We start from the raw sequence: 22,359 nt of genomic DNA, 5'->3' as shown, positions 1-22,359 counted from the left end.
CTGGGTGATGGGTATTAAGGAGGGCACTTGAAGTAATGAGCACATGGTATTATATTCAACTAATGAATCACTAAATTCTACCCTGAAACTAATACAGTATATGTTAATTAAACTGAATTTAAATAAAATAATTTTTAAATTGTTAAGAAGGTAAGCTTTATATTATGTATATTTACCAAAAAAACAAAAACAAAAACAAAATAAACAAAAACAAAAAAAAAAACCCTTCAAAAAAAAGTCCCCAAACAAAGATGTCCTGCAAGGAGTCTTGTTCCCATTTTTCTCCTCCGTCTTGCTGATACCCACTTTCTCTGCTCCAAGCTAACCAATCTCATTAGTTTCTGTATCTCCTTCCAGGTTTTCTTTTTGCAAATGTAAGCAAATATAAAGCTATATTCTTTACCTTCTGACTTCTTAAAAGATATTTGAAAAAAATTTTTTTAACAACTTTACCTTTTCTGGAATATGTAGCAAAAGGAGCTAGTAAGTACCCAGCTTGAATGAACTCACAAGATGGAGACTTGGAAGACAATAGCTATTTGAGGAGAGGGTAAAGTAATCTTGCTTGCTCACCACGAGTGAGGCCTTTAGGGACAGCCAGGGTCCTCCAGAACAGAGCCTTAGGTATCTCTCCTAGGCAGATTCTCAAGCTCCTCAGAGTTACCTTTTCTCTGGAACTCTTCTAGGCCACTCCCTCTGATGCAATATCTGGGTTTGGACAGAAAGGAGGGAGCTGCACAGCCCGCCCCTTCTGAGCTGTCTGGGCTGACTCCTCTTTCTAGAACAATTCAGTCTTCACGGCAATTCAGACCTCAGCTCCAACACCTGCATTCTGAAGCAAGGATGGCTGAGATGGACAGAATGCTTCATTCTGGAAGGAAACAATATTCCAGGTCTAGCTGAATCTGCCAAACACAGACCCTCTCTGTGGTTTTAGAAGAAGTCTTGACAAATCTTATCATGTGGTTTTTGTACGCCTTGATTCCTTGTTTACTCGTAGGTAAGTATGAATTAGAATATAGCCAGTAGCTTGGGATTCAAATATAGGTTAAGAAGGTGAAAATACTTTAGCAGAGTTTGGAGTTGCAATATATGTATAGAACATATTGTGTCTGTTTTTAAAAAGGTTTCTCACATCTTAAACCTTCATCCCCATTCACAAAGCAAAAGCCTGCATTCTGTTTGGAAATCTCTTTCCTAATAATCACAGAACAATTTGGAAAGATAAAGTATCAAAGCAGATAGATTAGCAGAGCTCCATGCATTTTATTATTTATCTCATCTGGGACACCTGGGTTGCTCTGTTGGTTAAGCGCCTGCCTTCGGCTCTGGTCATGATCCCAGGGTATGGGGATCGAGTTCTGCATCAGGCTCTTTGCTCAGTGGGGAGCCTGCTTCTCTTGCTTCTCCCTCTGCCTGCTGCTCCGCTGCTTGTGCTCTCTGTCTCTCTGACAAATAAATAAAACCTTCAAAAAAAATTTTGTCTCATCTGGTTTTAAAAGGCAATACATGGTTATCTGGGTCTTTCTGTGTATGCCTTGGGATGTTAACTGTAAAGACAGGGTAAAGTAAAATAAAGATTCTAACAATATATACATGAATAAAAAGGCTTAATTTGCAACCTTAATATTGGGTATAAGACCTATAAAAATTGGATTTCTCCTGGTTATGCAGAAAAAGTAGCAGTTAGGTACTCCATAGCATTTTTAAAAAGTTGGTTTGGGGCACTTTCTCTACCAGTAAGATTACATAATTTTCTTTGCTCCACTCGTGGCTACTTGTACCTACATGCTTTGTTGTTCCAAAATTGAAGCTCCTTAGTCTTTGATGTTTCTTCATGCCAAAACACATTTAAGGGAAACTTAAAATTTTAATGCTCTGAGGTACTGGGCGCTTTGCAGTGTTGGTGGGAGACTTGAGTTCTTTCTGTCTTTTCTTTCTCCCTCCCTCCCTCCCTCCCTTCCTTCCTTCCTTCCTTCCCTCCCTCCCTCCCTCCCTCCCTTCCTTTCCTTCTCTCCCCGTTTCCTTCCTTCCTTCCTCTGAGAACAAATTGTTTTAGTTTAAATCAGGCAACAAATTATTCTAAAGCGATTCGCAGATGTTTAGAATTGGCTTTTTAACATCGAACTTACAGTGTCTCTTCCTAGCTAAAAAACCTTCACAACTCCCAATTGCTCAGTGCATGAGATTGCTCAGTGCATGAATGCTCAGGGCATTCAGATCCACTGTTTGTTTCATGATTCTGCATATTCAGGCCTCAACTCTATTCCCCATTTTTCTTTGACAACGGTATGAACCACAGGTAGCTGCTGTCTTCACCTATAATACCCTCATTTCCTCCTCCTAGCTTTTATGATCGTTATTTCCTACCAGAAGGACTCTGTTCCTTTCCTCAACTCAAGCCCATACTCCCCTTGTCATTCCCTCTACCTTTAGACTCTTCCCAGACTTCTCTTTTCTTTGACCGTTGACTGCGCATACTCTGCTTAAGTGGGTTACTTCTGTTTCCTATGCTGGCCTGAGGAAAGGGCCTGGACATCTTTTCTGGTGTCCTCACAGCTCCTAGCATAGGCTAATCATGTTGGTTATTTGGTTAGTTAGCTAACTGATTAGTTGGTGAAACAAGTTGCCAGAAAAACAAGCCCCCACTAAGCCAGAGGGAGAAGATGAGGAGGCCAAATGAGAAAGGGAAGGCTCAGCAATTTTTTCCAAATTCTTTTTCCTTCATTGAGGTATAGTTGACATTTAACATTGTATTACTTCCATATATACACCATAATGATTTGGTATTTGTATTTATTGCAGAATGATGACCATAATAAATCTGGTTAACATCCATCATCATACACAGTTATCTAACCAAACCAATGTGAGTTGGCTCCTTGATGAGTCAGAAACTGCAAGTTAATTTGTTGCACAAGGAAAACTTCTATTTGCAACAAATAAGGAGATCATGGCAAATGGCTTCCAAAGCGGTAACTCTCCCAGGGTGGATGGGTTCCTTTTGTTTAGAGTTAGAATGAATATTTTAGATAGGAAAACCCTGTCATGGTATGTAGAGGGGGACATAACTTTGCACATGTGCCGTAAGGAAACATGCCTAGGCACACATTGTACATTATGTAAATGAGACTTGTGCTTCTCCTTTACAATGAGGTAAAGGTAATTGCTGGTCATTCCACAGGTCACTCCATGGTCCATCTGCGTAGGCCTTACCCTGGGGTTTAGCTCAAGCAGTCTGGGTCATCTGGGACAGTAGGAGGTGGTGTCACGGCCATAGCCATCCCCTGGGGGTAGGTTTGGGTTTCATTGGCCTGAGTTAAGAGGTAAGTAAGCCAGAAAGAAGAGCTTAAGGAAAAATATAGGACAAAAGTTAGTGAGTACAAACAGGTGGGCAGTAAATGTCAGGTCTTGGAGTCTAGTTGGTGACAGTTACACATTTTTTTTTCTTGTGATGCAATACAGTACTATTTAAATACCTTAAAATATGCAAGCAGTATTAATAACTATAGTTACCATGCTGTACATGACATCCCCAGGACTTACCTATTTCACTTAAAACTGGAAATTTGTACCTTTTGACTCCCTTCACCCGTTTTTTTAAATTTGGCATTTTCTTCAGTGAGGCAGTCCAGTCTTTTAAGCCTTTCCTGAAAACTCCTGTTTCAAACAGAGCTGGAAATGAGTGTGGTCTTCTGCCACCTATAAACCTATACAGAAAAACAAAAACCAAAAACCAAAAAAAACACAAAAAAACCCAGTAATGGAAACCACAAGGATGTCCCAATCAGAGAGACTTGTGTGAGTTTTGACTCCATCACTTGCTAGCTCAGTGACTATATCATACAACTTCATTTTCCTCATCAGTGAAATGGTTAAAAAAAAAATAGCCACCTTGAGACTGGGAGGTGTTTTAATTAAATGAGATGATGCAAACGAAAGCACTCCAAAGATGTCAATGTGTGCCACCCCCATGTTAATTATTATTATCTTTGGGTTACGTAAACAGATGGTGTTCTCAGCAAATAATTGCTTTGGTTGAGGTTGCATTTATACAATTTTGACCATTTCCTCTGGATGGTGTAGGTGATTGCAAAGAATTCTGCAAATTCTAAATGAACTTCTGTTACTCTAGATCCCTGGACAGGTGGGTAGAAATTCTTGCTCACCTTTATAGAATTCATTTGCCTTGCGCTGTCCCTTCCAAATAATAGTGTGTGATTCAGGAAACTGATCACTACTACTACTACTGCCACCACCATCACCACCACTCCTACTACTACTACTGCCACTACTACTACTACCAACAACATCAATAGCAATAGCAGCAACAACAATCACAGTGGCTGTTTCTGAGCTCACACAGTGCTCTAGTTTAGCAAAAATGTTCTCTTGACTTCTCAAAGTCCTGCAAAGTAGGTGGTATTACAACCACTTTACATACCATGAAACAGACTCAGAGAGGTTCAGTAATTTGCCCAAGTATTTACATATAGTAAGTAGGAGAATTGGGATTTGACTCTGGTTTGGCTAGTTCCAGACCCTGTGCCCTCTGTATCTCTCTCGAAAAGAAGCTGAGACACTGAAGCAGGTTAGGAAAAGGGAGGACAGACAAAGTACGGGGAATAAAGATGCTGCTACCTTTTCTGAGCATTTGCTATAAGGGCTGTTGGAGGGTAGAAGTGGCAGAAAGGAACCTAAGTGAAGGGAGTTGGCAGTAGACTCAGTGGGAGGAAGCCAGCATTGGCATCATTCTAAGGAGGAGATACAAGGATTTCTGTCTGGAAAATTTGCCCAAGGGCTTTGTGGTCAGCAGTCTTACTTAGTAGCAAAAACATCTAATATAAGATAGGAGATTAGGAAAAAGGAAGTAAGGCTGAGGCTAATTTCACTAAGGGAGCCAACACCTAATTCACTTACTTAATTTTCATTAAATGACATTTCTCTTACCTTCTATGTGCTAGGTTCTGGGCTAGGTGCTGATTATAGAAGAATAAATTGGAGTCCCTTGAATTCAGGGAACAGAAGAGCCTGCTGGGAAATACATTTAAGTCTTTGGCATTAGGGAATTGACCATTATAGTTTCAACTATTCTTTGGCAATGAGAGGTAAGGTCTGCATTAGTGGTACTCAGTCTCAAATGCACATTGCAATCACCGGGGGAGCTTTTAAAACTATAAATGCCTGGGTTTCAAGAGCCAGAGATTCTGACTTAATTAATCTAGGGTGCTTTCTGGGCATTGGAATTTTTCAAAACTCCCTATCTGGGGCTCCTCAGAGAAGTGGTTTATTCCAGGACTGGGCAGAGAAAATGAAAGACAAGTCTGGAGCATTTGTAGTGAGTAAGAAAGTACTCAAAAAAGGATGGAGTCCTAAATGAAATGAGTATCCTGGATTGGAAAAAAGAACATTAGTGGAAAACCTAATAAAATTCAAGCAAGTGTAGAGTTTGGTTAATGGTAATGTACCAATGTTGTTAGTTTCTTAGTTTTGACAAATACATCATGGTTATGTAAGATGTTAGTATTAGGGAAAGCTGGGTGAAGGATATGTAGAAACTGTGTGTGTACTGTCTGCAGTTTTTTCTGTAAATCTAAGATTATTCAATAAATAAAAATTCTATTAATAAAAATAACATGAAAGGGGCACCTGGGTGGCTCAGTGGGTTAAAGCCTCTGCCTTTGGCTCAGGTCATGATCTCACGGTCCTGGGATTGAGCCCCTCATTGGGCTCTCTGCTCAGTGGGGAGCCTGCCTCCCTCTCTCTCTGCCTGCCTTTCTGCCTACTTGTGATCTCTCTCTCTCTCTCTCTCTGTTAAATAAATAAATAAAATCTTTAAAAAATATATAAAATGAAAAAAGAGAGTGAGGAGTGGGAATAAGTAAAAAGTACACAAGAACCAATCGGAAGGGGCACCTGGGTGGCTCAGTCAGTTAAGCATCTGCCTTCAGTTCAGGTCATGATCCTAGAGTCCAGGGTCGAGCCTGACATCAGGCTCCCTGCTCAGTGGGGAGTCTGCTTCTCCCTCTCCCTCTGCCACCCCCCCTTCTTGTGTGTTCTCTCTGTCCAATAAATAAATAAAATCTTAAAAAAAAAAAAAAGAACCAATTTGAAAGAGCTCCCAATGGCCAAAGCTGGAATAATTTGAGTAACAAAGTAACAATAGAATAAAATAAATATTCATGACCCCATACTAATGTAAGTAGTTAAATGAATGAATGAATGAATGAATAGTAGAGAAGGAACAGCTCTTCCTTACAAAATTCCAATTAATAAATCATGGTGAATTAGAACATCAGAGCAATAATTGTTACAAATAATAGCCACTAGTAAGTACTAAAACTAATGGGTAAAAGTTTGAGAAGGAGAATAGTCACATAGTGTCAAAGTATGTCCTCTAAGTTATTTATTAATTATAAAGGGATAAATGATAACTTTTATAGTAGAGATACCACCTTAACCAAGTGACCAAGGTTAACATCATCCATAAGACACTTAAATCATGAACTCCCTGTGAATACATGCCAAAAATGTATTACCTCAGTCAAATTATGGGAAAACATCAGATAAACTCAAATTGAGGAATATTCTACAAAACAACTGACAAATACTCTTTTAAAATTAACATATAATGTATTATTTGTTTCAGGGGTACAGACCTGTGATTCATCAATCTTATATCATGTGCCTTCCCCAATGTCCGTCACCAAGTTACCCCATCCCCCCACCCACCTCCCTCCAGCAACCCTGTTTGTTTCCTATGATTAAGAGTCTCCTATGGTTTGTCTCTCTCTCTCTCTGGTTTCATCTTGTTTCACTTTTTGCTCTCTTCTCCTATGATCCTCTGCCTTGTTTCTCAAATCCCACGTATCAGTGAGATCATGTGATAATTGTCTTTCTCTGATTGACTTATTTCTCTTAGTATAATACCCTCTAGTTCCATCCATGTCATTGCAAATGACAAGATTTCATTTTTTGATGGCTGTGTAATATTCCATTGTGTGTATGTGTATGCACACACACACATGTACTTACCACATTTTTTAAAAGATTTTATTTACCTATAGGACAGAGAGAGCTCAAGCAGGGGGAGCTCCAGGCAAAGGCAGAACAGACTCCCCACTGATCATGGAGCCCAATGCGGGACTCAATTCCAGGACCCCGGGATCATGACCTGAGCTGAAGGCAGATGCTTAACTGACTGAGCCACCCAAGCATCCCTACCACATCTTCTTTACCCATTCATCTGTTGATGGACATCTGGGCTCTTTCCATAGTTTGGCTATTTTGGACATTGCTATTATAAACATTGTGGTGCACGTGCCCCATGACATCACTACATTTGTATCTTTGGGGTAAATACAAATTTATAGGGTAGCTCTACTTTCAACTTTCTGAGGAAACTCCATACTGTTTTCCGGAGTGATTGGCTATACCAGCTTGCATTCCCACCAACAGTATAGGAGTGTTCCCCATTCTCTACATCCTTGCCAACATCTGTTGTTTCCTGACTTGTTAATTTTAGCCACTCTGACTGGAATGAGGGGCTATCTCATTGTGGTTTTGATTTGTATTTCCCTGATGCTGAGTGATGTTGAGTACTTTTTCATGTGTCTGTTGGTCATTTGGATGTCTTCTTTGCAGAAATGTCTGTTCATGTCTTCTGCCCATTTCTTGATTGGATTTTTTGTTCCTTGGGTGTTGAGTTTGGTAAGTTCTTTATAAATTTAGGGTACTAGCCCATTGTCTGATATGTCATTTGCAAATATCTTCTCCATTCTGTTGGTTGTATTTTGGTTTTGTTGACTGTTTCCTTTGCTGTGCAAAAGCTTTTATATTGATGAAGTCCCAGTAGTTCATTTTTGCCCTTGCTTCCCTTGCCTTTGGCGATGCTCCTAGGAAAATGTTGCTGCAGCTGAGGTCAAGAGGTTGGTGCCTGTGTTCTCCTCAAGGATTTTGATGGATTCCTGTTCTCACATTGAAGTTTTTCAACCATTTTGAGTCTATTTTTGTGTGTGATATAAGGAAATGGTCCAGTTTCATTCTTCTGCATGTTGCTGTCCAATTTTCCCAACACCATTTGTTGAAGAGACTGTCTTTATTCCATTGGACATTCTTTCCTGCTTTGTCAAAGATTAGTTGACCATATTGTTGAGGGCCTATTTCTGGGCTCTCTATTCTGTCCCATTGATCTATGTGTCTGTTTTTGTGCCGGTACCATACTGTCTTGATGATGACAGCTTTTAATCAAGCTTGAAGTCTGGAATTGTGATGCTGCCAACTTTGGCTTTCTTTTTCAATATTCCTCTTCTATTCAGGGTCTTTTCTGGTTTCATACAAATTTTAGGATAATTTGTTCCATTTCTGTGAAAAAAGTCGAAGGTATTTTGATAGGGATTGCATTAAATATGTAGATTGCTCTAGGTAGCATAGACCTCTTAACAATATTTGTCTTCCAGTCCATGAGCATGGAACATTTTTCCATTTCTTTGTGTCTTCTTCAATTTCTTTCATGAGTACTTTATAGTTTTCTGAGTACAGATCCTTTGCCTCTTTAGTTAAGTTTATTCGTATGTATCTTATAGTTTTGGGTGCAATTGTAAATGGGATCAACTCCTTAATTTCTCTTTCTTCTGTCTTGTTGTTGGTTTATAAAAACACAACAGATTTCTGTGCATTGATTTTATATCCTGACACTTTACTGAATTACTGTATGAGTTCTAGTAGTTTTGGAGTGGAGTATTTTGGGTTTTCCACATGCCATCTGCAAAGAGTAAGAGTTTGACTTCTTCTTTGCCAGTTCAGATGCCTTCTATTTTTTTGTTGTTTTGTTTGATTGCTGAGGTTAAGACTTCTAGTACAATATTGAATAGCAGTGGTGATAGTGGACATTCCTGCTATGTTCGACCTTAGGGGAAAAGCTCTAGCTTTTCCCCCATTGAGAATGATATTTGCTGTGGGTTTTTCATAGATGGCTTTTATGATATTGAGGTATGTACACTATGAAGAGTTTTAATCAAGAAAGAATGCTGTACTTGGACAGATGTTTTTACTGAATCTGTTGAGAGGATCATTTGGTTCTTATATTTTCTTTTATTTATGTAGTGTATTGCACTGATTGATTTGCAGATGTTGAACCAAACTTGCAGCCCAGGAATAAATCTCACTTGGTTGTGGTGAATAATCCTCTTAATGTACTGTTGAATCCTATTGACTAGTATCTTGGTGAGAATTTTTGTATCCATGTTCATCAGGGATATTGGTTTGTAATTCTCCTTTTTGGTGGGGTCTTTATCGGGTTTTGGGATCAAGGTAATGCTGGCCTCATAAAATGAGTTTGGAAGATTTCCTTCTCTTTCTTTCTTTCTTTCTTTCTTTCTTTCTTTCTTTCTTTCTTTTCTTTTCTTTTCTTTTCTCTTTTTTCTTTTTTTTTCTTTTTTTTTTTTTGGAACACTTTCAGGAGAATAGGTATTAATTCTTCTTTAAATGTTTGGTAAAATTCCCCTGGGAAGCCATCTGGCCAAGGGCTCTTGTTTGTTGGAAGATTTTTGATTACTGTTTCAATTTCCTTCCTGGTTATGGTCTCTTCAGGTTTTCTCTTTCTTTGTGGTTCAGTTTGATAGTCTATATTTCTAGGAATGCAACAATTTCTCCCAGATTGTCTAGTTTGTTGGCATATAGTTGCTCATAATATGTTCTTACAATTGTTTGTATTTCTTTGGTGTTGGTTGTGATCTCTTTCATTCATGATTTTATTTATTTGAGGTCTTTCTCTTTTCTTTTTGATAAGTCTGGCCAGGGGTTTATCAATCTTATTAATTCTTTCAAAGAACCAGCTCTTCGTTGTTCTTTTTTTGTTGTTGTTGTTTTGTTTATTTCTTCTACTGTTCTTTTGGTTTCTATTTCAATGATTTCCACTCTAAATTATTTCTCTTCTGCTGGGGTTGGGCTTTATTTGCCTTTCTTTCCCAGATCCTTTATGTGTAGCATTAGGTTGTGTATTTGAGACCTGCTTTTGAGTCTCCAAACCCAGCAGATTCCTGTGGCCTGCTTCTACACCCCTACCCCTCCTCCCAGGGGAGGAAAGGGGGTCTTGCCAGTTCTGCCACAGACCAGGGTTTATGGCAACCACGAATTGAGAGCCCACTCTTGGGCTCACACTTTGCAGCTGGCTTCCCCAGTCTGATGCCTGGGAGCTCTGCCACTCAGGCATCCCTGGTCTTCCTGTGACCCAGAGGATCACTCCCTGCTTAGCCGCCTGAGTGATGTCCCTCACTGGAGCAAACTTCTGAAAGTTCCGATTTCATGCTCCACTGGTCTCTCACTTGCTGGTCCCCAGCTGATAGAGGTTCCCTCCCCCTGCTGTCTGGCTTCCCAAATATCACCTCAGATTCACTTCTGTGCACCTCCTACCTTGCAGAAAGTGGTCGTTTTCTATTTGTAGAGTTGCAGCAATTCTTTTCTTCCATCTCTGGTTGAGTTCGCAGGTGTTCAGAATAATATGATAGCTTTCTCCCTGAATTCCCTTTAACCAGATGAAATTTAGGTCTCCTGCTCCTCCACCATCTTGGTCTCCTCTCCCTGAGTAGTACTTAAAGGTGAGGTCGTAAAGACAAAGACTGAAAACAGTTTGGAGGAGACTAAATGCAGGATCCTGGATTGGTTCCTGGGAAAAAGGAAGGATATTAGGAGAAGAACTGGTCACATTTAAATAAAGACTGAAGCTTTTTTTTTTTATAATTTTATTTTTTATAAACATATATATATATATTTTTCCCCCAGGGGTACAGGTCTGTGAATCTCCACGTTTACAAACTTCACAGCACTCACCATAGCACATACCCTACCCAATGTCCATAACCACCCCCCTCTCCCAACCCCCCTCTGCCCAGCAACCCTCAGTTTGTTTTGTGAGATTAAGAGTCACTTATGGTTTGTCTCCCTCCCAATCCCAACTTGTTTCATTTACTCTTCTCCTACCCCATTAACCCCCCATGTTGCATCTCCTCTCCCTCATATCAGGGAGATCATATGATAGTTGTCTTTCTCTGATTGACTTATTTCGCTAAGCATGATACCCTCTAGTTCCATCCACGTTGTCGCAAATGGCAAGATTTCATTTCTTTTGATGGCTGCATAGTATTCCATTGTATATATATACCACATCTTCTTTATCCATTCGTCTGTTGATGGACATCTAGGTTCTTTCCATAGTTTGGCTATTGTAGACATTGCTGCTATAAACATTCGGGTGCACGTGCCCCTTCGGATCACTACGTTTGTATCTTTAGGGTAAATACCCAGCAGTGCAATTGCTGGGTCATAGGGTAGGTCTATTTTCAACATTTTGAGGAACCTCCATGCTGTTTTCCAGAGTGGTTGCACCAGCTTGCATTCCCACCAACAGTGTAGGAGGGTTCCCCTTTCTCCACATCCTCGCCAGCATCTGTCATTTCCAGACTTGTTCATTTTAGCCATTCTGACTGGTGTGAGGTGGTATCTCATTGTGGTTTTGATGTGTATTTCCCTGATGCCGAGTGATATGGAGCACTTTTTCATGTGTCTGTTGGCCATCTGGATGTCTTCTTTGCAGAAATGTCTGTTCATGTCTTCTGCCCATTTCTTGATTGGATTCTTTGTTCTTTGGGTGTTGAGTTTGCTAAGTTCTTTATAGATTTTGGACACTAGCCCTTTATCTGATATGTCGTTTGCAAATATCTTCTCCCATTCTGTCAGTTGTCTTTTGGTTTTGTTCACTGTTTCCTTTGCTATGCAAAAGCTTTTGATCTTGATAAAATCCCAATAGTTCATTTTTGCCCTTGCTTCCCTTGCCTTTGGCGATGTTCCTAGGAAGATGTTGCTGTGGCTGAGGTCGAAGAGGTTGCTGCCTGTGTTCTCCTCAAGGATGTTGATGGATTCCTTTCTCACATTGAGGTCCTTCATCCATTTTGAGTCTATTTTCGTGTGTGGTGTAAGGAAATGATCCAATTTCATTTTTCTGCATGTGGCTGTCCAATTTTCCCAACACCATTTGTTGAAGAGACTGTCTTTATTCCATTGGACATTCTTTCCTGCTTTGTCGAAGATTAGTTGACCATAGAGTTGAGGGTCTATTTCTGGGCTCTCTATTCTGTTCCATTGATCTATGTGTCTGTTTTTGTGCCAGTACCATGCTGTCTTGATGATCACAGCTTTGTAATAGAGCTTGAAGTCCGGAATTGTGATGCCACCAACTCTGGCTTTCTTTTTCAATATTCCTTTGGCTATTCGAGGTCTTTTCTGGTTCCATATAAATTTTAGGATTATTTGTTCCATTTCTTTGAAAAAAATGGATGGTACTTTGATAGGAATCGCATTAAATGTGTAGATTCCTTTAGGTAGCATAGACATTTTCACAATATTTATTCTTCCAATCCAGGAGCATGGAACATTTTTCCATTTTTTTGTGTCTTCCTCAATTTCTTTCATGAGTACTTTATAGTTTTCTGTGTATAGATTCTTAGTCTCTTTGGTTAGGTTTATTCCTAGGTATCTTATAGTTTTGGGTGCAATTGTAAATGGGATGGACTCCTTAATTTCTCTTTCTTCTGTCTTGTTGTTGGTGTAGAGAAATGCGACTGATTTCTGTGCATTGATTTTATATCCTGACACGTTACTGAATTCCTGTACCAGTTCTAGCAGTTTTGGAGTGGAGTCTTTTGGGTTTTCCACATATAGTATCATATCATCTGCGAAGAGTGATAGTTTGACTTCTTCTTTGCCGATTTGGATGCCTTTAATTTCTTTTTGTTGTCTGATTGCTGAGGCTAGGACTTCTAGTACTATGTTGAATAGCAGTGGTGATAACGGATATCCCTGCCGTGTTCCTGACCTTAGCGGAAAAGCTTTCAATTTTTCTCTATTGAGAATGATATTTGCGATGGGTTTTTCATAGATGGCTTTGATAATATTGAGGTATGTGCCCTCTATCCCTACACTTTGAAGAGTTTTGATCAGGAAGGGATGCTGTACTTTGTCAAATGCCTTTTCAGCATCTATGGAGAGTATCATATGGTTCCTGTTTTTTCTTTTATTAATGTGTTGTATCACATTGATTGATTTGCGGATGTTGAACCAACCTTGCAGCCCTGGAATAAATCCCACTTGGTCGTGGTGAATAATCCTTTTAATGTACTGTTGAATCCTATTGGCTAGTATTTTGGTGAGAATTTTTGCATCTGTGTTCATCAAGGATATTGGTCTGTAGTTCTCTTTTTTGATGGGATCCTTGTCTGGTTTGGGGATCAAGGTGATGCTGGCCTCATAAAATGAGTTTGGAAGTTTTCCTTCCATTTCTATTTTTTGGAACAGTCTCAGGAGAATAGGAATTAGTTCTTCTTTAAATGTTTGGTAGAATTCCCCCGGGAAGCCATCTGGCCCTGGGCTTTTGTTTGTTTGGAGATTTTTGATGACTGTTTCAATCTCCTTACTGGTTATGGGTCTGTTCAGGCTTTCTATTTCTTCCTGGTTCAGTTGTGGTAGTTTATATGTCTCTAGGAATGCATCCATTTCTTCCAGATTGTCAAATTTGTTGGCATAAGACTGAAGCTTCATTAATGATATTGTACTAATGCTAATATCTTAATTTTCATAATTATATTATGGTTATATACATATGGAAGGCTGAATTAGAGGGTATATGGGAGTTCTCTCACCTCCTGTAATCTGTGATGAAGTCAACATTAAATAGAGAGAATGTTCTAACAGTTTTTTAACTCAGAATTTGTCAATCATTTTTAATAGTTCTTTTTTTATAAGAAGAAAAAGGAATTTCAGGACAGGCAGTAGTCCCTTTTAAAATTTATTCACAAAGACCCATTAACCACACAGTTGCTGTCAGCTGCCTGTTCTAAACAGTAGTCTTTTTATTGAAACACAAATAAACTTTTCTGTAATATTTTATGGAATATAAAGAGACTTTAATTGTTTGACTTGTTTAACTTGGCAATGTTAGTTTTTATTAACAAAACGTGCATGGGCATTTTAAATTAAAAAAAAAAAAAAAGAGTTGAAATCAAGAGAGTCTTAGCCAAGTGAGAGCTGACAGTCTTTTGGCAGCTCTTCTCTCTGTCTGAAATTATTTTTTCTAAGATTTATTTATTTGAGAGAGAGAGAGAGAGAGAGAGCACATGAGTGAGTGGGGGAGGGGCAGAGGGAGAGAATTTTTCACATGGACTACCTGTTTAGCAGGGAGCCCATCAGGAGGCTCAATGCCACGACACTGAGATCATGACCCTACCTGAACCAAGAGCCATATGCCCAACCGACTGAGCCACGTAGGTGCACCTAAGTCTGAAATTATTTAAAAACAAAACTTAACAGGACTGCCTGGGTGGCTCAGTCTGTTAAGCACTGGACTCTTGATTTTGGCTCAGGTCATGATCTTAGTGTCCTGGGATCAAGCCCTGAGTCAGGCTCCACCCTCAGTGTGGAGTCTGCTTGAGATTCTCCCTCTCCCTCTGCCTCTGCCACTTCCCCTGCGCACGATCTCTCTCTCTCTCTCAGCTCTCTGCTCAGCAGGGAGCCTGCTTTCTCTTCTCTCTCCCTCTGCCTGCCTCTCTGCCTACTTGTGATCTCTCTCTGTCAAATAAATAAATAAAATCTTAAAAAAATAAATAAAAACTGACAACCTATTCTGGATGCAGTGAGAGAGAGAGATGGGAAGACAGAAAAGAAAGTAGGAGAAATTTGAAGCATGAAAGGGACTCAATCAGCCGTTGTTGACTTTAAAGATGGAGGATGGGGGCCTCTAGCAGGAATGTAGGCGGCCTCTGGTAGCTGGAATGGAAAAGAAACAGATTCTCCCCTGGAGCTTCTAGAAGAAATGCAGTCCTGCCAACTCACAGGCCCCTGGAGACCTGTGTCAGACTTCTGACCTATAGAACTGTAACATAATAAATCTGTGTTGTTTTATAAGATGCTTAATTTGTGGTAATTTGTTACAACAGCAAAAGAACACTTAATAGGCTGCAAGAGAGAAAGAGAGATCAGCATTGTGAATGAAGCTCTATGCAAAATATGTTGCTTAGTTTTGCCCACGCTGAATCTTAATAGTCATGTCACGGTCACCAGGCTCAAGTCTCTATTGGAAACATCACCAAAGAGGCTCCATCCAGTGATCTTTCTGAAGATACTTTAGTCAGACTGCTAGAATGAGAACAATACAATGTTCTATAGAAACAAAAGCATAAATGTTTAAAAGGAACCAGAAGATTATATAGAGTGTTCCAGCATCTCTCTCCAACTCTGGTGAGAACCCTCATCCAATGTGGCTAGATATATAATTCTTTGAGATTTTATACCCTCCTCACTGTAGCTAGTCTGTCTTTCCTGTTCACACTTCAAGTTTACTCTTCTCTTTCCCCTTGGCTATACATACAGTCGAGCCTTGAACGACACACTGATCCTGGTATAGTAAAAAATCCAATTAAAAAAACCACTTTTTTTTAGATTTTTTTAAAAAAATAATTTTATTTATTTATTTTAGAGAGAGAGATCACTAGGAAAGGTAGGAGCAGAGAGAGAAAGAGAGAGAGAGAGAGAGAGAGAGAAGCAGACTCCCTGCTGAGCACAGAGCTTGATTTGGCGCTTGATCTCACCAACCTGAGATCATGACCTAAGTGGGAATCAAGAGTCAGATGCTTTAACCAATGAACCACCCAGGCACCCTCCCATAGAACTTTCAACTTTTCTAAGACAATTATTAATAGGCTGCTATTGACCAGAAGTCTTACCAAATGTTATCATAAACAGTTGATTAACACGTATTTTGTATGCTATATGTATTATATCCTCTATTCTTATAATGAAGTAAACTAGAAAAGAAAATGTCATTAAGAAAGTCATGAGGTGGGGCGCCTGGGTGGCTCAGTTGGTTGAGCGTTTGCCTTCGGCTTGGGTCGTGATCTCGGGGTCCTGGGATCGGCCCCGCATCGGGTTCCCTGCTCACTGGGGAGACTGCTTCTCCCTCTCCCTCTGCCTGCCACTCCCCCTGCTTGTGCTCGCTCTCTCTTTCTCTCTGTGTCAAATAAATAAATAAAATTAAAAAAAAAAAGAAAAGAAAATCATGAGGTAATATGATGAGTGCTGTGAAGTGTGTTAGCCTGACAATTCACAGACCTGTACCGCTGAGACTAATTATACATTATATGTTAATAAAAAAAAAAGTTTAAAAAAATAAATGTTCTCTTTGGGAAATAAATTCATGAGGTAATAATTACTGTACTGTATTTATCAAAAGAGATCTGTGTATAAGTGGACCTGCATAGTTCAATCCTGCGTTGTTCAAGGATCAACTGTATTCTTTGTTTTTTCATTCGCACATTTACATCAGGTAGAGTCTTTATTAACTGGTTTCTTCAGAGACTTGACTTCAATACATGTTGCTCCTGGCTGATTGATGACACTTCTTGTTAATGAGTATGCTGTGTGGCTAAGAGAGTTTTCTTTTTCCCCCTTTAATTGTGTTCTCAAGTCTGAAGTCAGCGTTTTGTAACAGTGGGAGAGGATTTTTTAACCCTTTGAAGGTGGAAAGAGTCCCTTTGAGCTTGAGTTCCCATCTCATAGAGTCATTTCCTATTTTCTATTTAGTGTCCTAGCAGAAAATGAATCTTCCTCATGTAGTGCCATGATACTTTCTAGGTAATTCTATTAAATGTTGCCTGGCATCTGTAGCTCATGGGCATTACTGTCTTTCCATCTCATACCCAATATACATGTGCTACATAAACGGGCAAAACAAAGATGAAATTTGGAATACACTATAGGAATAGCCCAAGGATATTAAAGATGCTGCCTTTAGGGCTCAGAAAGAAGCAGCAGTTTTCTTTTTCTTTTTTTAAAAAAATTTAATTAATTTATTTAAGAGAGAGAAATTGAGAGAAAACACCTGTTCATGTACTTTTTTGCCATTTGTATGTGCTCTTCAGTGAAACATCTTTTCATATCTTTTGCCCATTTTTAAATTATTATTTGCTTTATACTATTGAATTTTAAGAGTTCTTTATATGTTCTAGACATGAGTCCTTTGTGAGATATGTAGCTTGCAAAGATTTTCTCCCATTTCATAACCTGTCTTCTTATTCTTTTAATAGGTTCTTTTGCAGAACAAAGGGTTTTAGTTTTGATGATGTTAAATTATAAATTTTTCCTTTTATGAATTTGCTTTTGGTATCAGCTCTTTGCTTAGTCCTGAAGATTTCCTTCCTTCCTTCCTCCCTCACTCCCTTTCTCTCTCTCTCTTTCTTTCTTTCTTAAGATTTTATTTATTTATTTGACAGAGAGAGACACAGCGAGAGAGGGAATACAAGCAGGGGGAGTGGGAGAAGGAAAAGCAGACTCCCCGCCAAGCAGGGAGCCTGATTCGGGGCTCAATCCCAGGGCCCTGGGCTGAAGGCAGACGCTTAATGACTGAACAACCCAGGCACCCCAGCCCTGAAGATTTTCTTACTGTTTTTTGTTAAAAGTTTTAGAGTTTCACATTTACATAAAGTCTATGATCCATTTTGAGTTCATTTTTAAATAAGGTATGAAATTTAGGCTAGGATTTATTATAATTATTATTTGCCTTACAGATGTCCCATTGCTCTAGTATTGTTTGTTGAAAAGGCTATCCTTCTTCTACTGAATTACTTTTGTGCCTTTGCCAAAAATCAGTTGAGAATATTCGTGTGGGTTTATTTCTGGGAACTCTATTGTGAGTCATCGATATAAATGTCTTTTTTTTTTTTTTTGCCAATACCGTACAGTCTCAATTACTTAAGTCTTGAAATTGGGTAGATTTATTCCTTTCATTTTATTATTTTTCAAAATTGTCTTAGTTACGCTAGTTCCTTTACCTTTTCTTGTGTATTTTGGAAAAAACCTGTCTATATCTACAAAAACCCTTGATGGGTTTTGATAGGAATTACATTAAACCTGTATAGCAATTTGGGGGAGTTACCATTTTAATTATGTTGAATTATCCCATCCATCAACACAGTGTGTCTCTCCATTTACTTAGATTTTCTTTGAAATCTTTCACCAACATTGTGGTGTTTTCTCCATACAAATCCTAGATATGTTTTGCTATGCTTATACCTAAGTATTTCATTCTTTTTTTAGTGATTTTCAATAGTATTTCTAGCTTTGGTGTATAAGTGTTCATTACTAATATGTAGAAGTACAATTTTTTTGTTTATCTTGGATCCTATGAATTTGCTGAACTCACTTATTAGTTTTAGGAAATTTTTGTCTTTTTTTTTTTTTGTAGATTACGTGGGGATTCCTCCCTCCCTCCCTCCCTCCCTTCCTTCCTTCCTTCCTTCCTTCCTTCCTTCCTTCCAGCTTTTATATTTTTTTAAGTATTCTCAACACCCAGTGTGGGTGTGTTGTGTGGGCTCAAACTCACAATCCTGAGATCCAGAGTTGCATGATCTACTGATTGAGCCCGCCAGGTGTCCCAATTCCATGGGATTTTCTATATAGCCTATCATGTTACCTGCAAACAGGAGGAATTTCATTACTTCATTTCCAATCTGTAATGCCTTTTACATCTTTTGTTTGCCTTATGGCAGTTGCTATAACATTCAGTACTATGTTGAATAAAAGTGGTTGAGAGTGAACATCCTTACCTTGTTCCTGATTTTAGGGGGAAAGCATTCAGTCTTTCACCATTAAGTGTGATACTAGCTGTAGGTTTTTTGTAGATGGCCTTTATCAAATTGAGATAACTCCCTGCAGTTCTTAACTAGAAAAGAGATGTTTTCTTTTTTACATCACAAATGAGTGTTAGATTTTATAAGTACCTTTTCTGTGTCAATTGATATGACTGTATTCTTTAGTTTATTGATATGGTGGATTACATTAATTGACTTTCAAATGTTGAACAAACCTTGCATACCTGGAATAAATCCCACTTGGTCATGGTGTATGATCTTTTTTATACATTACCAAATTTGTATTGCTGGTATTTTGTTGATGACTTTTGCATCTAAGTGCATGAGATATGTTGTTCTGTTGGGTTTTATTTTTGTTTTTAAAAATACATACTGTCTTTGATTATGGTTTCAGGGTAATACTGACTTTATAAAATGAGGTGGAAAGTTTTTCTTTTCTATGTTTATTTTTTGAAGAGGTTGTATAAAATTGGCGTTTATTTATTTATTTTTAATAATTGGTGCATTCTCCGGTGAAACCCTCTAGGTCTGGAGATTCAATTTTTGAGAGTTTAAAAAAATTACTAATTATAATTGTATATTTACATAGCTATATAATACCCATATATCTGACTAGAGAAATGTGTTATACAACACATATACTTTGCCAGAGGAAGGATGTTGGAGAGGACCATGCCCCACCCTCCTGTGCCATTCCACTGCAGCTGACTTTTCTTCTTTTCATCCCTTAGGTGATTGTAAAGTTGAGTGGGGATGGCAGGAAGCCACCCTGTGGGTACCCCAGGTGTTTCCTTGCAGGGCAGGCTGTGGATGCTGAGAGTAAGATGGAGGTAGATCACCAGGGTCCTACATTAGAGAATCAAGGGCATTAGGCGGGATGTCCCCACGAGCCCCCATCCCCTCGTGGTCACAGGGCTTGATAACGAACAACAGGTGCCAATCTGGAGACAGGCACAGAGATGAAAAGGCCCGGGTGAGTGCCCCCGTTCTTCCCACACTCTTATCGATGTTATCGCTACAGTTGTAACAGCAAAGGAAGGCAGGTGTTAGGCATTAAAAGAGAAATTTGAAAAAGTGGGAGGAGAAAGACCATAGCAGAAGATCCAGGCTACACCCTAGGATGCATGCAAGGATGGACCCCAGGACTGTCCACCTCCTTAGGAGGGCAGGTTCACTTTTACAGTTCTCTTTGATACTGCATGAAAACCGTAGACCACTCTGGGGCACACTCAGGGCAGACCACATACACCTGTGTGAGGAGATGCGTGGGGCCCAGCTGGTTTAGGGTCCTGCGGTCTGCTGGGGGTGGTGCCCTTCTGGATTGGACTCCTTCCACAGAAGACCTGAGCCTGCACTTCCCAGCTGGCAGCTGATGCTCCATTTGGCTTCTTGGGGGATGTGAAGGCATGTGTTTTGGTACCTAAGGATGGTAATAGTAGGAGAAGGAGGTAATGAGAAAGTGGCAGGAGCCTGCCTGGCTTTGGTCACATGGATAGCAAGTGGCAGAGTCAAGGCCCGCATCTAGGTGGGTCTGACATAAAAGTTTAAATAATGTGCTTCAGTTTTCTCATTTGTACAATGGGGAAACCAATGGTCCTTACCTTCCAGTGTGATCATGAAGATTAAATGAGATAATCATGTAACAATCTAACACTTGGCCTAGATAGAACATAGTAAGTACTCATAATATTAGTCATTATTATTATTGATGTTAATATGCCATTAATCACCAAAGACAGAATTATAATGATGATAGCAAAAATTTAGCATCAACACAAGTATGATGAAATTAGAATTGTTTCTGATTCATTAACATGTGAGGCCTTTTATTAGAAACTGATTTGAAGCTGTGTTATTCCTCTGATATGAGCCCACATGTCAGCCTGTCTAAATGCTTCAATCCCAGATGGAGTAGCCGTCCTGCCTGCCCCTCAGAACCTCTCTGTACACTCAACCAACATGAAGCATCTCTTGATGTGGAGCCCAGTGGTTGTGCCTGGAGAAATAATACACTATTTTGTTGAGTACCAGGGGTAAGTCTTTTTGCTTCTAACTTTTCTCCCTTTAAAGAATAGTTGATTCCTGGAGGTACAGTCCTCATTGCAGAGCTCAAGGGGACTTTGTGAGGCCAGGGACAGGTTATTTCCCATGATCTGCCTCCTCTGTCTGCATGGGCATTGAGACAGTTGAAGAAGCAAGGAAAGCTGTCCTGTGGATTTGACACTGAACTCTCCGGGAATGTAAGTGTGTATAAACACATTTTGGTACAGGTTCTTTTCAACAGTGAGCCAACCATCTAATCCTAAAGAAAATGTTAGGAGTTTGACTCTGACTTGAGGTGGATAAATCACTGGAGATGCAGATCCTTTGGAAGTGGGGGGAGACCAGTTTTCCTGAATCGGAGCATGCCTGTAGGAACCAAAATAAATCATGACCTTAAAGGTCAGCTGGACCTGGGTCTAAGCGGGCTCTGCTCTTTTCTAGGTGTCCAGGCTCTGAGAGGTGTTGAGGAGGGACAGGGACACAGAAGGTGCTCAATCTGTTTCATGAACAGTAAATACAAACTGAGCACTTATGTGTGTAGACGTTCCTCTGGGCTCAGGGGTAGAGTAGACAAGGTTCTTAGCTATAGGAAGCTTACATTTAGAAGAGAAGTCAGACAGTAAAAAGGGAAAGAAATAAATACACGAGGTCTGCACTCTTCAGTGTGGCAGCACTAGACACAGCTATTTAAATTTAAATTAATTAAAATTACATTAAAGTGTCTGTTTCTCAGTCATACCAGTCACATTTCAAGTTCTTGATAGCCACGTGTGGCTAGTGATACCATAGTGAACAACTGTAATATAGAACATGTTCTGTTGGGCAGCCCTGTTCTAAGTGGCTTCAGATAGTATTCTGTGCCAGAGGAAGCTAAAGGCTGATGAGATAGATGGTCGACACTGAGGCTCCTTTTAATTAGGTGGTCAGGTGTGATGAGCACTGAGTGTTATACTGAACTAGTGAATCATTAACATTATATCAAAATCAAATGATGTACTATACCTTGGGTAATTGAATTTAAATTAAAAAAATTAGGTGGTCAGGGAAGGTCTTTCTGAGGAGCTGATGTTTCAGCTGGTGTCTGAAGGGGAGGAGGAGCCAACCAGTGTGCAACAGCAGGGGTGGAACATTTGACAAGTGAACAGGCCATCAAAGTTCCTAAGGGAACAAGAGCTCGGCATGTGGGAGGAATGGCAAGGAGGCCATGGAGAGGGAATATCGTGTTTAGGGGAAGAGTGAGAGAGAAGGCCAGAGAGTCTTACAGTCCACAAGAAAGAGTCTGTATTCCATTTTGAGTGCTTTGGAACTCAAACTTTTGGAGAGAAATGTCACTGTCTGTTGAGTGATGAATGGTTTGAAGAATGGCAGGAGTCAAAGCTGGAAGATCAGTGAGGAGACCACAACAGGGCAAGGGATGACAGCAGCTGAGACTGAGGGTGCTGCAGAGTGGAGAAGCCAGGACAGACTGGGGTTTTCACCTACATTCCCTTGTTCAGTATTAAAAGGACTAAGAAGGAATGGATGGTTGTTGAGGGAAGAAAGTGGAGGAACTGGAGTGTGGAGCAAATGCTTGTTTCGCTGACTCATAAAAAGTGGGCGGATGAGGCAGTTACTTGCACCT

At 39.7% G+C, this 22,359-nt stretch overlaps 1 protein-coding gene across 4 annotated transcripts in view; it reads left to right on the top strand.

Moving 5' to 3' along the window:
• Positions 1–443: 443 nt before the first annotated feature.
• Positions 444–22,359, top strand: part of IL20RB (interleukin 20 receptor subunit beta) — a 39,655-nt gene continuing 17,739 nt past the window's right edge. For 3 of the 4 annotated variants that reach the window (XM_032869626.1, XM_032869624.1, XM_032869623.1), the window contains exons 1-2: positions 444–1,000; positions 20,602–20,728. In XM_032869626.1, coding sequence (XP_032725517.1) covers positions 961–1,000; positions 20,602–20,728 — 167 coding nt within the window. In that variant the 5' untranslated portion in view covers positions 444–960. Of the gene's footprint in view, positions 1,001–5,036; positions 5,109–20,601; positions 20,729–22,359 lie in introns of those variants that run through there. The other variant, XM_032869625.1, reaches the window with a different exon arrangement.

Source organism: Lontra canadensis, unplaced genomic scaffold (genome assembly GCF_010015895.1).
Source record: "Lontra canadensis isolate GAN:19392208 unplaced genomic scaffold, GSC_riverotter_1.0 scaffold38, whole genome shotgun sequence".
NCBI classification, from domain to species: domain Eukaryota; kingdom Metazoa; phylum Chordata; class Mammalia; order Carnivora; family Mustelidae; genus Lontra; species Lontra canadensis.
The sequence above is the reverse complement of the archived record's forward strand: the minus strand, read 5'-3'. Positions and strand labels throughout refer to the sequence as shown.